Genomic DNA, 13,295 nt, shown 5'->3' with positions numbered 1-13,295 from the left:
CAATGAATTTCTGTTAGGAACACGTTTCCTTCTACAGAAAAAATCTGTATAGGTCTTGACATTGTTTATATAATCTTCCTTAATAACAGTTATCTTACAAAGAGAATTATTTCTGAAGAATGAGACAAGGCACCTGAGATACTCTATTCTTGTGACTAGAATATGTATTTCAGTTAAAAATTATTAAAAAAAAAAAAAAAAAGTAGTGATTTGTTTTTAGGCTGGGCATCCAACAAGAAACTTCCTTCTTTCAGAGAAGTTACAAAGTGAACAAGTTTGTACTGAGCTGTGTTACTGCATGAAATCACCATTAACATGTGGGATGGACTAGAGCTTGCCATGACCTAATAATGAGAATGTGATTCTGACTTTTGTTGTTATTTTGAGGGTCTTTTGTGTATTCAATGGTGTGGTTTGTTTATTTATTTATTGAATATAATCTGCATTAAGTTTTAGGGCTATTTCTCTAAAGGCTTTGTGGTGCTGGGTTTTCATGAGTTCAGAATAATAAGGCATTCCATGGAAGAAACGTTTCTGAAGAGTCCTTAAACACCAAGGGCCTTCTTACTCAGACAGCTCGTTTGCTGCAGTTCATGGGAGGTTGGGAGCAAGTGCTGAAAGAAGGGTCACCTCACTCATGCCTTGTTCTTACGCTTCTTCCCAGTCACTGTCAGAGTAGATGTTAGAGTAGACGTAACTTAGCAGTTGTGTTATAATAGCAAAAATATCAGAATGGTAGATCAATTGCACACAAGAACTAGCTTTCAGAATTGAGTTTCCTTTTATGAGGTACCAGTATCCATTTTCTGTGGATAATATTTATGGAAGAATAATAGAGTGCAGTTTTGTGACCATCCAGTTGTATATAGTTGGGATTCTGGCCATCTAGAGAAGGAATATTAAAAATAGATATCTGATGATGCCATACTCAGTTGCCCTTTTTAATTAACTTGTTCTACTGCAGAGGCTACTAGTGTGAGGCAGGAATACGTCATCTGTGTTTGATGTCCTAGTCCCTCAAACATATTCCATTGTAAGGAGATAAACCAACTCTAATTCTTATGTATCAATAAAAAAAAAATGGATTCTGTCATTTAGGGAGCTGTTTGATGAGCAGATCAGACACTCCTGTTCTTAGCCAGGATGAAGGGCGAGGTAGAAGTGCAAGGTAGAACAAAAGAAACTTCAGCAGCTGTGGCAACCCTCTCAGATCCCCAAAACTCTAATTCAGGCATCACGTTATATCTGAGACAGATGGAGGGACGACCTCAGGGTACTAACTCTTAAAACATAGTGGCCTTCTGACAAATAGGGCGTGCAGTCATAAAAAGGCTTCTGGATGCTGACAGTGTTCTTCATGGAAAGAACACTCAAGCAATGGAAGTGGAAGAATGCTTTGTTTGATCTTACCTTCTTTGTATTTAGTCCCATGAAACATCATGCTGTTAATGTTTTTTCATCAGGAGGAGATGGCAGAGCTCAAGGCACAGCTTTACCTACTGGAAAAAGAGAAGAAAGCATTGGAATTGAAACTGAGCACTCGAGAGGCCCAGGAACAGGCTTACCTTGTTCACATCGAGCACTTGAAGTCTGAAGTGGAAGAGCAAAAAGAGCAGAGAATGAGGTCTCTCAGCTCAACAAGCAGTGGAAGCAAGGACAAACTGGGCAAGGTCAGGAGTCAAAATCAGTTTCTAAAATCAGCATAAACAAAATTTATTGTGTCCCCCACCTCTCTATAGCAGTCTTTAAGCATGTTAATCATTCTGCTCTTCTGTCTGTATGTTCATGTCTTTTCTCTGTTCTCTGGTAGTTAGATGGTTTTTTCCATCCTGTGACTTGTGAGAATTACTGCTAAGCCTGGGCTAAAATAAGGTTGTCATTCTGGGGAGGAGTACAACAAAGCCACTCTTGTCAAACTACAGTGGCTAAGCGTGTTATGTCTTGCCTGTTGCCACTCACTGGAAACAGATAGTGGAAGAGAGTCTAAATAAAACATGATTCTTTCCAAGCCCCAAACATGAAAAATTAGAGCACATTTCTGTGAAGCACTTAGAGCATTGTAATGACAGTCTCTTTTGAAAATCAGTAATGATTCAAGAACTAAAACTTTTTTTCCCCTTAGTATAATAAAAAATAGACAGATTTCTGCATTTGCACTAATAATTCACATGAAGAAATAGTGATATCTAGAAAAACTTTACTCTTGTTCTTCTAGTGCTTCTAAGTGTATTTAAAAATAAAATCCAGAGCTAGTGTTTAACAGTGCCCTTACTTAACTGTTTCTGGCAAAACATCATCTACATTTTTTGATTCAAGTGTGAGGTCAAAAGCAATGCGAGGCACCACTTTATGCACACTATAGCAAAATTTTGCAAATTAGTGAACTGTGGTGGTTTAGGAAACCTTATAAGGATTTGTACAGTGTAAATTTGGTAGTCCATTGCTTGCTATACTGATGTGCTGCTGTATTTTTGTGACACTGATGTTTATTTCACCTCCATTTCAAAAGTAGCTGCGTACATAGAGCTTTTTAAGAGTTTCTCCATTAAGATGGTAAGTGAATTCAATGGAGATGATCTTGCCTCACTTCTCAGGAATGCAGCGATGGCACCGCAACGCCGTTAACACTAGCTGAGCTGAGACCGTACAACGAGAGTGAACTGACTGCTGAACTCACAAACGCACTCAGGCGGTAAGCATCTTCCCTTACCAGAGACACGACTTGTTCTGTGGGTCTAGGCTGAGATTTCTAGTTCCAAGCCATACCCTCAAGTGTTTTTTAGGATTGATCTCAGATTTTTCCTGTGAGGTAGAAAGGGATCAAAGTTCTTCTAATCTTCCCCTCTCTTTTGCTCATGTTCTTAACTTGATAAAAGTCCTTCCATGGTGCTCAGTTCCATTCCTCTTAAAGGTCTTTAAAATTCAGGTGAGCTTTATCCTTAAGAAACCCTTGAAATAACAGGAAGTTTATTCCATATTCAGGCAAGAACATGGACACAAAACAGTGACATGACTTGCTTGAAGGCATGCAGAAAACCTTTAATAATGATGGAATTTGAATTCTGATCTTTGGCTAAGAAGGTTGTTTGCAGGTTAGAACTTGGGAAGGAGTTACAGGAGTGGGAATTAACAGTGATTTTGATGACTCAGATGCTGCATTTGCCTCCTGAGTATGTAAGGGGAGACACAATTTGATTACAAAGAACATTGTTGGAAGAAACATTAGTTTTCTAATGAGAGAGAAAAATTGATGTCTTGACGAACTGCTTTTATCAATAGCCAGGTTTTAGCCAAAGCTTTCAGCACAGTTACACATTAACTAGGTGTTTGTTTGTGCAGCAGTTCTCACTGCACCAACTCTGGTAGACTTCATGACCAATATATTCACTGTTTCGATTGTTGTTTCTAGTACTTCTTCCACCTTATGTAAGACATGGCTATGTAATGTCTAATCAGGTTATTGTATTTTGAACCTGTCCAAAGTGCTATCAAGAATTTTGTCTGGGAAGAGTGTATTTTGCTTTTCTGTTTGCTCCCTCTCTGGTGGTAGAATGTCCTCTCAGGCAGCCCTGGTGTTTCAGTCCTGAAGTGCTTTTTTTGTAGGTGCAACTTGCAGTGTGCCTTAGGGACACTTAAGCCTGAAAGGCACTACGTAAAAATGTAAGGATCATTACCACTGCAAAATCAATATATCTCATACCATTGGCTTAATAGTCTGGCAGTCACTGCATACTTAGTTTTCTTAATAGTCTGGCAGTCACTAAATACTTAGTTTGCTTGATGCAGGAGACAAAATTTTGTGGTTAAAATAATTAAAACTATCATTTTTGTGGGGGTGGATAAAAACCATCAACAAAGTTACTCGCATAAACATTATTCAGAGCCATGGCCTCCGCCACGCCCCCCACACTCCAGTCCAGTCCAGCGAGCAGCTCCACTGACATTTTCTATCTTCACACAAACTGTAGCTTTTTCCTGGTCTTGTTATTTCTTCCTGGATTTTGAGAAGATGCCAGTGACCTTAGTAGAAACTCGAGTAAAGTCATGAAATGTGGTTTGCTGACAACACAGAGGAAAAAAAATTGCTTTATCTACTATGCCTTAAGTTGATTAGCATGGATTTCCAGCCAGGGGCCTAGCAAGTACAGTTTGTCAGGCAGAAATGGGGAAGAAAAGTAATCGGATTAAACTGTACATAAATTTTGGAGTGAAGGCTCTCTGTGTAATGGAAATATGACTGTACTAAATGTGATTGCTACTGCCAGTGGGGCTCAAGCACAGTTTCCGTGAGCTGTATGGACAGGGTATTTTTCTCCCTAATCAGTGTGCCAGCCAAGACAGCCTGAATGCTTAGTCTCCTTATCCTGAAGACTTCTGTCTGGAAAGGGGTAGAAAGTCTGTCTAGCACGTGGGAAAAACACACTGGAACTTGTTTAGCAACAGCTATCCTAAAAAATACCAGCAATTCCTAACTGTGGTACTGGGATAAATGGGAGCCTGAAATGCAATGAAATTTATACCCTCATGGATCCATGGAAGAGTTTTCAAAGTAATTGCAAGGTATTCTTCTGTGCTGCAACAACACAAAACAGCCTGAGGTGAGTGGAGTCTGTAAGGAGAAGTGGATTTAACTCTTCACCAGCTCCTCAGTGCCCTTCCTGCCTGCATGGGAAAACACGTGCTGACTCTGCTTGTGAACCAGGAGGTCCCGGTGGCTCCCCCTTGGACCTTCCCACCACCAAAGAACTCGGACCAGAATTAAAAATTAAAAAAAATACTTTGCACAGCGACCATGTTTTTGGGGGATGGCAGGAGGAAGACGCAAAAGAAGTGAATCCTTGCACACCGAGCCTGCAGTCTAGAGGCAACATTTAAATGCAAATGTTTGGGAGTATTTCGGTGCTGGTTGTAATTAGTGGACGCAACCGGCCATTGAGCCTATCTGCCGTTCCCGCAGGCAGCAGACACTGGTGCAGGGGACAGCCAGCAGCTGCAAGGTGGCCAGACTCAGACTTGGCGATTCAAAAATCCATTTGCTTTTGATTCCCTCTCTCTGAGAGGGAATGTGATATCAATCAGCAGCCCTGCTTGCTGCCCCTCTCCCCATCCCATCCTCACAGAGACAAAAGCTCTGGCAGCTCCCCCCCACCACTGCTTTCCCATTCCGTCCTTCTGTTGCTGCAGAGCTGTCAGGTTCTTCTGAGTTAATTGAAATAGAGTGAAACCCAAATAAAACAGCAGGATGCAGTTATGGTTTGGATTTTAGTGTAGTTGGGAAGCATTTGTACGGTCATAGTCTGCAAACAGCTTTGCAGCAGAACAGTTTTGTCTGCAGAAGTAGCCTATCTTCTCTCTGCAGACGTGGACTTTCTCTTAAATCTGGAATGCAGCAATGTGTCTTGAAGCTCCCTGAGTTTCCACTGGTCCTGCCCATCAGCAGAAATTCAAGGCAGGAGCAATTCTTCATGTATTGTTTCATAGCATATTTGTTGTAGTAGGACTCGGGGTTTCCCGGAGCAGTGTTTAGCATTAAAACCCATCCTACGGGCTTCCCACAGAAATGGCTTTTGTTATCCACGACCGCCGTGGTGACGAGCAGAAATCCAAGTTACCTGCAAGTTCCCTATTGTACAAGTTACATCTGGGTGACCAAGGCAGTGGCATCGCAGGCTTGGGCCGCGAGTTTAGAGGCAGGATCTGTTCCAGCCAAGCGTAAATACTTTCTGCCAGTCTTTAGCAATTTTATTTCTCCTCCTCTCCTTCCTTGGTGGAATGACGGAATGTGTCAATGGACGTGAAGCCTCTAAATACCATTCTCTTGAGCTTAACACATCCATAAACAGGCTTGTTGGCAGGAAATACTTTATTTTTGTGGAGAGCTGAATTGTATTCCCAGCAGCCTTATGGCCTGGCATTGACGCACAAGTGATGGTGCCAGAGGCCAGTTTTATGAGAGAGGATCTGGTCTGAGTGCCCCAAAGACAGGTGTGTTACACAGGCTCTGAGGGAGACCCTAAAACTACATGTTCCTCGCTGGTGTGTTCGGCTCTGCTGCAGCAGGGGAAAGGAGCCCTGAGGATTGCTTGTGCGAGCATTTTACTTAGTGGGCACATACTCGGTTGTAAATGCATTAGATACGGCAGGGAGGAGGCAATAAGAACATTTCCAGAAGGGAAATTGCTTTAGCAGGGTGATAACAATGGTGGGGCAACTATTTTTTTTCTTTTCCAAACTATGTTTGTTCATTCCGTGAAAAATGGCTAAGCTGGCAAGGCTGAAACTTCTCCCTCTCCCCAAGCCTTGGTAGGAATGCTGTAGCTGTAGCCTCACATTGCATTGCCAGTTGCTGGTAGCTTTTCTTCCTGCACAGGGTTGTATTTTATGTACGTGTTTAAAGATTTTTAGGATATCTGGGCGGGAAGGGAGGTGACAGTCATGGCAGACAAGACACGCTATTGCCAGCGTGGCTGTTCAGACCCCAGCTGGGTGATCAGTGGGCACAAAGTGATGATCTCTGAGGGCTGTGCAGGGTCACACGAATTACCTCAGTCTCGATGTGTTTCAGTGTCTACCTCGCAAAAGGGTGACTTCCCATCTGGCAGCACAACAAGCAGTACATTCACCATCCCTGATGACTTCTGACCCAGAGAAGCTGTTAAGTGATGCTGTTAATTGGAAAGTCACCATGCAAAGGGAAAGGGGGAGCCATCAGCAGGACTGGCAAACAGGTTTCTCTCTTCCCCTTCCTCCCCCCACAGAACTGTTGCACTGCCTCTCTGGAACTGGAAACCGCAGGTATTTCCAGTGGGACACAGAAAATTTGCCTTACTGCAGTGGCTTCTGTGTGCTCCACCGAGACACAGCGCTGTTCTAGCTCCTCATGTCCTTACAAAGACCCCAGCCCTGTGCTGCACCAACCTTCTTGTTTCGGGAGAGCAACCAATTCAACAGCAAGCCGCGCCAAAGCTCGGCTGTGACTGTGTCCCGGCACGGCGTCTGTCGGAGTTTGCAGGGGCCACCCTTGTTTTCGTGGCAGCAGGATCCAGTGGTAGGTGGAAGCGTCTCTGAAATTCGGGCTCATCTTGGCTATCAGCGAGTCCAGCTCTTGGAAGTGAAAAGAGGAACAGCTAAAACACATCCTATTGTAATAATGCAGATTGAAAACGACTCTTAACAATTGAGGCAGTAAAATCCTCTTTCTTTTCCAAAGTACAGCGTGAGCCTTCAGTGGATAAAAGGGAAGGGATGGGGAGGTCTGTGGAGGAGCTACTGATAAGCTTCTCCAGTGCATTACCTGCTGCTTTTTTTTTAATATATATGTATTTGCCTATTCCTAGGCTCTCACTGCACGCCCACTAAATGGGGAGATGCGGAACTGTGAAACGTTTGAAAGCCAGAGACGGCATGGGTTGCAGTCACTGCAAATTTCAGGGATCTGTCTGCTTTATGACTGTGCAGCCTCCTGCTGTGGTTTCCCCTGGCTGCCTGAAGGGCTCAGGGGCCCGGCGTGCCCACGGAAATTCCCCCCGAGAGCCCCACTGGGAGGGCTCCTGCAAGAAGAGAAATGACTCACGGTGATACCAGAGACAGGCTCCTCTGAAGCGCCCCGGGTAGCTATTATTGCTGCGTGCATCACAGATAACTGTCATTTGTCTTTCTCTGTGTTATTGACATGGAATAAGTAGTTCTCCCTACCACTGAGTGGTTATCTCAGCTGCTGTGTGCTCCGATACCATTGTCGGGGAGCTCCAAATAGCTCCAGGCCTGGAAAGCCTCCAGGCTGGGCTGGCAGAGACAGCGGGGGGCTGGAGCGCGGCAGGCACGCTGCTGCCTCCCCCAGGCCCGTCCTCTCTTTCTGCTGCTGCTCTGTTTTTAACCAGGACCGCACCTCGCCTGGTACCCGCTGGCTCCTGAGACCCACTGTAAGCACCTGACAAAAAATAAAAGCAGCAAAAAAAAGCCAGCAAAGCCTGTTTTAAAGCACCCACCGTCTGCAGGGTGCTTCTGCACGGGCAGCAGGCAGCACGGGTGATCTCGGGTCTGCCAGGGCCCAGGGGTGAGGCAGGAAGGCACGGCATGTGGAGAGGGCAGTTTGAACACTCCTCTGGTATCTGCACAGTGTTGTTCTGTTGCTTCCTAACAGCACCAACAATGTGTTACATATTAGTTGCTTTCCTTAGCAGGCCAACACAAACCAAGAGGGAAGCATGCGTTCACATTGGCTTGAGGGTCCTGCATGCATGTCTGACATCAGATGTTAGTTTAAACTAACATCTGAGGAAACCTAACTGCTGATGAAAGGAGAGGAATTTATCTGCATTCCTTTCGAAGGTCCAGTCGTGATCTCCTGAGAAAAGAGGAGCCGAATGCCTAGAAACAATTACGGGTCACCCTGTCCAGCTGGAAAAGGCAGAGGGGGAAGTGAGGGAGCGGGCCTGCCCTTCAGAGCGGGCTCCTGGCCAGGGGCCCTGCAGAAGGTGCTCCCCTGCCAGGGGCTGGGGGCTGTGCTCGTCACAGGCAGTGCTTCTGTGGGGAAAGGCTGCTCCTAGGGGTGTCAAGAAGTAGGATCATCGGCCCCGAATGCCCCTGACTCCTCTGCCTTACCTCCTGACACAGGGAGAGCTTGTTATTCCTCTTCTGCGCCGCGTTTGGCAAGAGCTACAGGTGCTCCTGATGCCAGGGCAGAGGGGTGATAGCTGGTGCTTTCACCGGGAGGGGAGTTAGCTGGGTACACTCCAAGCCAAGGGCAGGAAAATCATCTTTCTGCATGCCAGGGGAGAGCAGCTTCCTGTTTGCAACATCGGGGAATTCTGGATGAGATGAGCAAGGGCAGGAAAATCTGCCTGGGAAGGTTTCTGGCATATAAAACCCAAACATGTCTCAAAAAGCCCAGACAGGAGGGAAAATACAGGGTACTCAGGATCTCGCTTACATTTCCCTGGTCCATACATGGTGTCATTGTATGGAGGCCAAACTGACGGAAATGTGCCCTGTGTTGTATAATTTCCTGCGTGGCTCTGGCAGGCTTCCACCTCCTGTGTAGCGGTAGCCTTGAAACCAGAGAAAATGCAAGGCCCTGTCAGCTCGCCTTTCTATTGAAACCAGCCTGAAACAAAAAGCCCTTGAAAACCATTTAACAACTGTCCACTGAATGTTTTGATTGTGAAAATGTAAAACAAAAGTCTTTGTTACCAGCATGCGGCACATTTACTCAGCATACTGGTTGTGGTGCATGTCAGAGTAGGCTCTAGGCCTCCGAAGACATTTATTCTGAGTTTTTCCTTGGAAACTGTAGCCAGGGATTTCCCTTGCTGACTTCTTGAGTGCCCTGCAGTGAAGTCCCTGTGCTGGGGGTGAAGGGACCCGTGCTGTCAGGTCACCAGCCTGTTGCCCCTGCTGGGAGCCTGAGGCCGTGCTTCCTGCTCCTCCGGGGCAGCAGCCCGGGGCAAGGGGAGCTGGTGAGAGAAAGCAGGGCTGATTCTGCAGGCCAGTTAACTTGTGAGTTGGGGGATCACACAGCAGTAGTGTTCTCCTAAAAATATTTGCCTCTCCTTCTCTCCTCTCTTAAAGTACAGCCAGGATCCGTCCTCTTGTGTTCACAGCCCAGGGGCAGGAAAGCAGCGTGAGGTATGGGGTTGGCGTGCAGGCTGCTTCCCTGCCTTGCTCCCCAGCCTGGCAGGCACACCAAATGCAGCTCCTGCCCTGCTTCACAGGTCTGACACTGCCTCATCCTGGAGAGATGCTGCCTATGACTAAGGCTATTGTTTTAAAATATGCTGTTTTATTAAGCCTGTAGAGGCTGATTCTTCGTATCCTACTGATTTACAATAGCAATCAGGACAGTGAAGTGGTGCTAGAAATCCCATGAAGACAGCTAACTGTAATGCGCTGAAGGAATACAAAAGAGCACCTCAGGATTCATTATCGCTAGCTTTTGCTGCCAGACTGGAGCATCAGCTCTAGAAAGACACAATTAAGGACAATTCTCTGTCCAAACAGAACTAATTAGTGTTAGAAATGAAGAGAAGTGAGAAGAGTTGGCATTATGGGGCATGGATTTTTATGAAGGACAGGGCATTTGCAGACCCACTAGAGAGGTCCAGCTCCCAGGTCTCTAATCTGCTACTAAAATAGAAGGCACAGCCCTCTGGGAAAAAACCTCAAGTGTTTATGCGAGTAACAGCCACTGAGCAGGTATATAGGCATCCCCATTTTCCAGGATAAAACAAATTATTTACTGCGCCTTTGCTGTTGCTGCTGTGTCTCTCTAGCGAGGTGATATTTCTGCTGTGAAATGACACTTTAAGTAAAAATATTTGGACAGTCATGTTTTAAATCAGGAGCAGTAGGCATAGCAGTAAATCCCTATGCCTTGTTTGTGCAAGATTTTGGGGCATTTCAGTGCACGCAGCCAAGCTGCCTGTTGCTTTCCCTGAGAGCAAGGTGAGAGCACAGGTGAGCAAGTGCCCTTCCCACTGGCCTCGAGAGCAGGCAGCGGGTCTGTCTGGGTCCTGCCACTGCCCCTCAGGGGGCACGTGTGTCCCAGCGGGGTAAATCTGCCTGTGAGGCGCCCAGGTTTGAAGCTCTGCCCTCTGTCACTGTGTAGCTGGGTGGTTCAGACCCGGCCCCTGAACTAGCCCCATGGGCTGGGGCTGGCAGGCGGGGGTGCAGGAACAGGCAGGCTGCTCTCCTGCCTCCGTAAGGAGCAGCCGAACTTCACCGTGCGAGAAAAGCTCCCCCAGGTCTTTCCATTGTGTTCCTTTTCCACGCAGCGTTGGTTACAGGAGGTTGTTGCGGACCCGAGCTACAAGCAGCACACCGGGGCTCTGCGGGGCCGTTTCCCACGGGACTGCGCAGGGTGTTCTCACAGCTACGCCTCTCACACGTCACGTTGCATCGACTAACAACGATTTTAGTTTCCTTCTCTCCCCATCCAAGTGCGTGCTTCCCGTTGCTGCACACACCAGGTCGCAGTGCAGGGCACCAGAGCCCCCGGCTGCGAGTGCACCCAGTCCTCGTGGTACCGCGTGCCACGCAGACGTGGGCGAGCAGCAGAGACCTCTGCTGGGCCTGATCTCTGGTGTGTCTTACGCCACAAGTGAAGGCTGGATTTGTTCGGTTCCTGTTTTCGTTGCAGAGCACAAATTTCCAGTGCAGACGGCGCCGATACCAGCAGAGATACAACGCAAAGACACGAAATTTATACTGGGGGTGGGGGGCGGTGAGCTTCCAGCCCCGGAGGAAAAAGACGGAGTCGTTTGAAAATTGCGTGTTCCTGCGGGGCAGGGACGTGTCACGACTACTGATGGCTCCTCACCAACAAGGCCTCCCTTTAATTCGGCCGGCGAGGCAGGGATATTTCCCCGGCTCCCCGTATCAAAGCCGCTCTGTTGCTGTTGCTGTTGCGGGGGCGGCGGACGGCGGCTGGCCCCGAGCGCTGCGAGGCTGCCCCGGCACGGCCGCACCCGGCACTGCGCTGCCCGGCCGCGGGGCTGCTCCGGCACCTGCGGTCGCCGTGTTACTGAGATGAAACCCGGTTTTCTCACTGAGCAGCAGTGCAAAAAACAAAACAAAACAAAACAAACCAGGAGGGAAACAGCAAATCGCTGCGAAGCGCTCAGGGCAGCAAAGCGCAGATGGATGTCCCCTTGCGCACAAAGTTCCCAGGTGTAAAGTTTGGCGTCACACAATCTAGCTTTCCTCCCAGTTTACCCCATCTCTCTTGTCATTGTCGTTCCCCTCCCTTGCCCCTCTCCCCCCACCCTTCTTTTTCCTCTTTTAATCGGAGTTTTTCAGTGGGCTGCCTACACCCTGAGGGCAAGTTTCAGAGAAAGGCTCCTTGGTCTCTGCACCAGCACCCAGGAGAAGAGGTGGGGAGGCCGCAGGTCTGTGCCAAAACACGTGTGGGCAGCCAGATCCCAGCTCTGTATCGGGGAGCTCCGCGGGAGGAAGCTCCTGCCTCATCCCACCTGCCCAGGGAAGCTTTTACAGCCAGCTCGAACCCCACGCGTCTGCACTGACCCCTCCCTAGGACTTCTGCGCTGTTCACATTTTCTTTTGCTAGTAGAGATAGGATATTTTATATTTTGCTTCCATCTTGGCACACTTCTTATAATTAGTTTCCAGTTAGTAATGTGTAGGCATTTTAAGTGATGGTAATTAATGATGTTGTATTGGTATTTTAAACGTTGCTACCGTAGTTTGTTTGAATGAGAGTAGCTGGTAGAAGAAGGTGCCTGTGCTCTTTGTTTTGTATTTCTTGTGCTTGCCCTTTTCTGTATATTCTCCCCTCTCTTGTTCTCATCTTTCTCTGTTTCCTACTGCCATAATGGACTGGACTTGCTGGATCCTGAAGAACCCAGTGATCTCCTGTAATAGGGAGTGTCATTGAGATTTCTCGGGTAAATTGGAGATCGCAACTGAAATCAGTGGGATTGCTCCCCATCTGTAGTATTTTCTAAATGAAAAGAGATTCAGTAAATTACATTTAAGGGTAATTCTTCTAATTTTTATTACAACTCCTATGCGATTACACCATGCTTGATTTCTCTTCATAGCTTCCTTTGTTACCTAATTCAAGACGTAGAAGGTGGCATGCTTCAGGCATACTTAAATAAAACTATCTTTGTGGTTGTTTGTTGGTGTGATTTGGTACATAGAGGGACATGATCCAACAGAGAAGCTTGTTTTCTCTTTTGTCTGCCGCACCTCTGAGCCTATATTCTAAAATGGTGAATTGTGTAAAATCAGTCTTTGGAGAAGTTTAACAGAAGAATTGCCTCCTGCATTGCCTAGGTAGTGTTAAAGAAAATATTTTCAGCCTGTGGGAAGGCTGAACAACGTAGTAAGAAACTTGATTACCACTCATGCTTTTGTAAGCTGAAGTGTTATTTCTGTTTTGAAAGTAGTTTTCTCTCTCTTTTTCTCCTGATCCAGGGAGAAGAAACTGAAAGCTAGAGTGCAAGAGCTAGTGAGTGCTTTGGAGAGACTCACAAAGAGCAGTGAAATCAGACATCAGCAGTCTGCAGAATTCGTCAATGACCTGAAGAGGGCAAACAGGTAAAGGATCTTCCAGCAGATGGATGAACCATTGATTTTTTTTTTGCCATGTTCTCATAACACACTGTACTCTTCCCCCTGCCATAATGCCCAGTTTCTAGATGCTTGCATTCACACAAGTTGAAAACTAAAGGTTAGACGTGGGGGAGATAAAAGCGTCCCTTGTAGGATGCTGAAAACTACATAGCCAGAAGCAGAGTGGGGAAAATAAATAGGTTAATCTTAACTGAGTTACT

General features: G+C 46.6%; 1 protein-coding gene across 4 annotated transcripts in view; it reads left to right on the top strand.

Annotated features, from left to right (window-relative positions):
• MCC (MCC regulator of WNT signaling pathway) overlaps nucleotides 1-13,295 on the top strand; it is a 202,014-nt gene that overhangs the window by 185,707 nt on the left and 3,012 nt on the right. For all 4 annotated transcript variants that reach the window (XM_082784232.1, XM_082784233.1, XM_082784235.1 and 1 more), the window contains 3 exons: nucleotides 1,464-1,670; nucleotides 2,595-2,692; nucleotides 12,937-13,059. In XM_082784232.1, the coding sequence (XP_082640358.1) occupies nucleotides 1,464-1,670; nucleotides 2,595-2,692; nucleotides 12,937-13,059 (428 nt within the window). The remainder of the gene's footprint in view (nucleotides 1-1,463; nucleotides 1,671-2,594; nucleotides 2,693-12,936; nucleotides 13,060-13,295) is intronic.

This window comes from Aythya marila (assembly GCF_965140915.1).
Source record: "Aythya marila genome assembly, chromosome: Z".
Taxonomy (NCBI): Eukaryota; Metazoa; Chordata; class Aves; order Anseriformes; family Anatidae; genus Aythya; species Aythya marila.
Note: the sequence above shows the minus strand (reverse complement) of the source record. Positions and strands in the feature narration are given on the sequence as shown.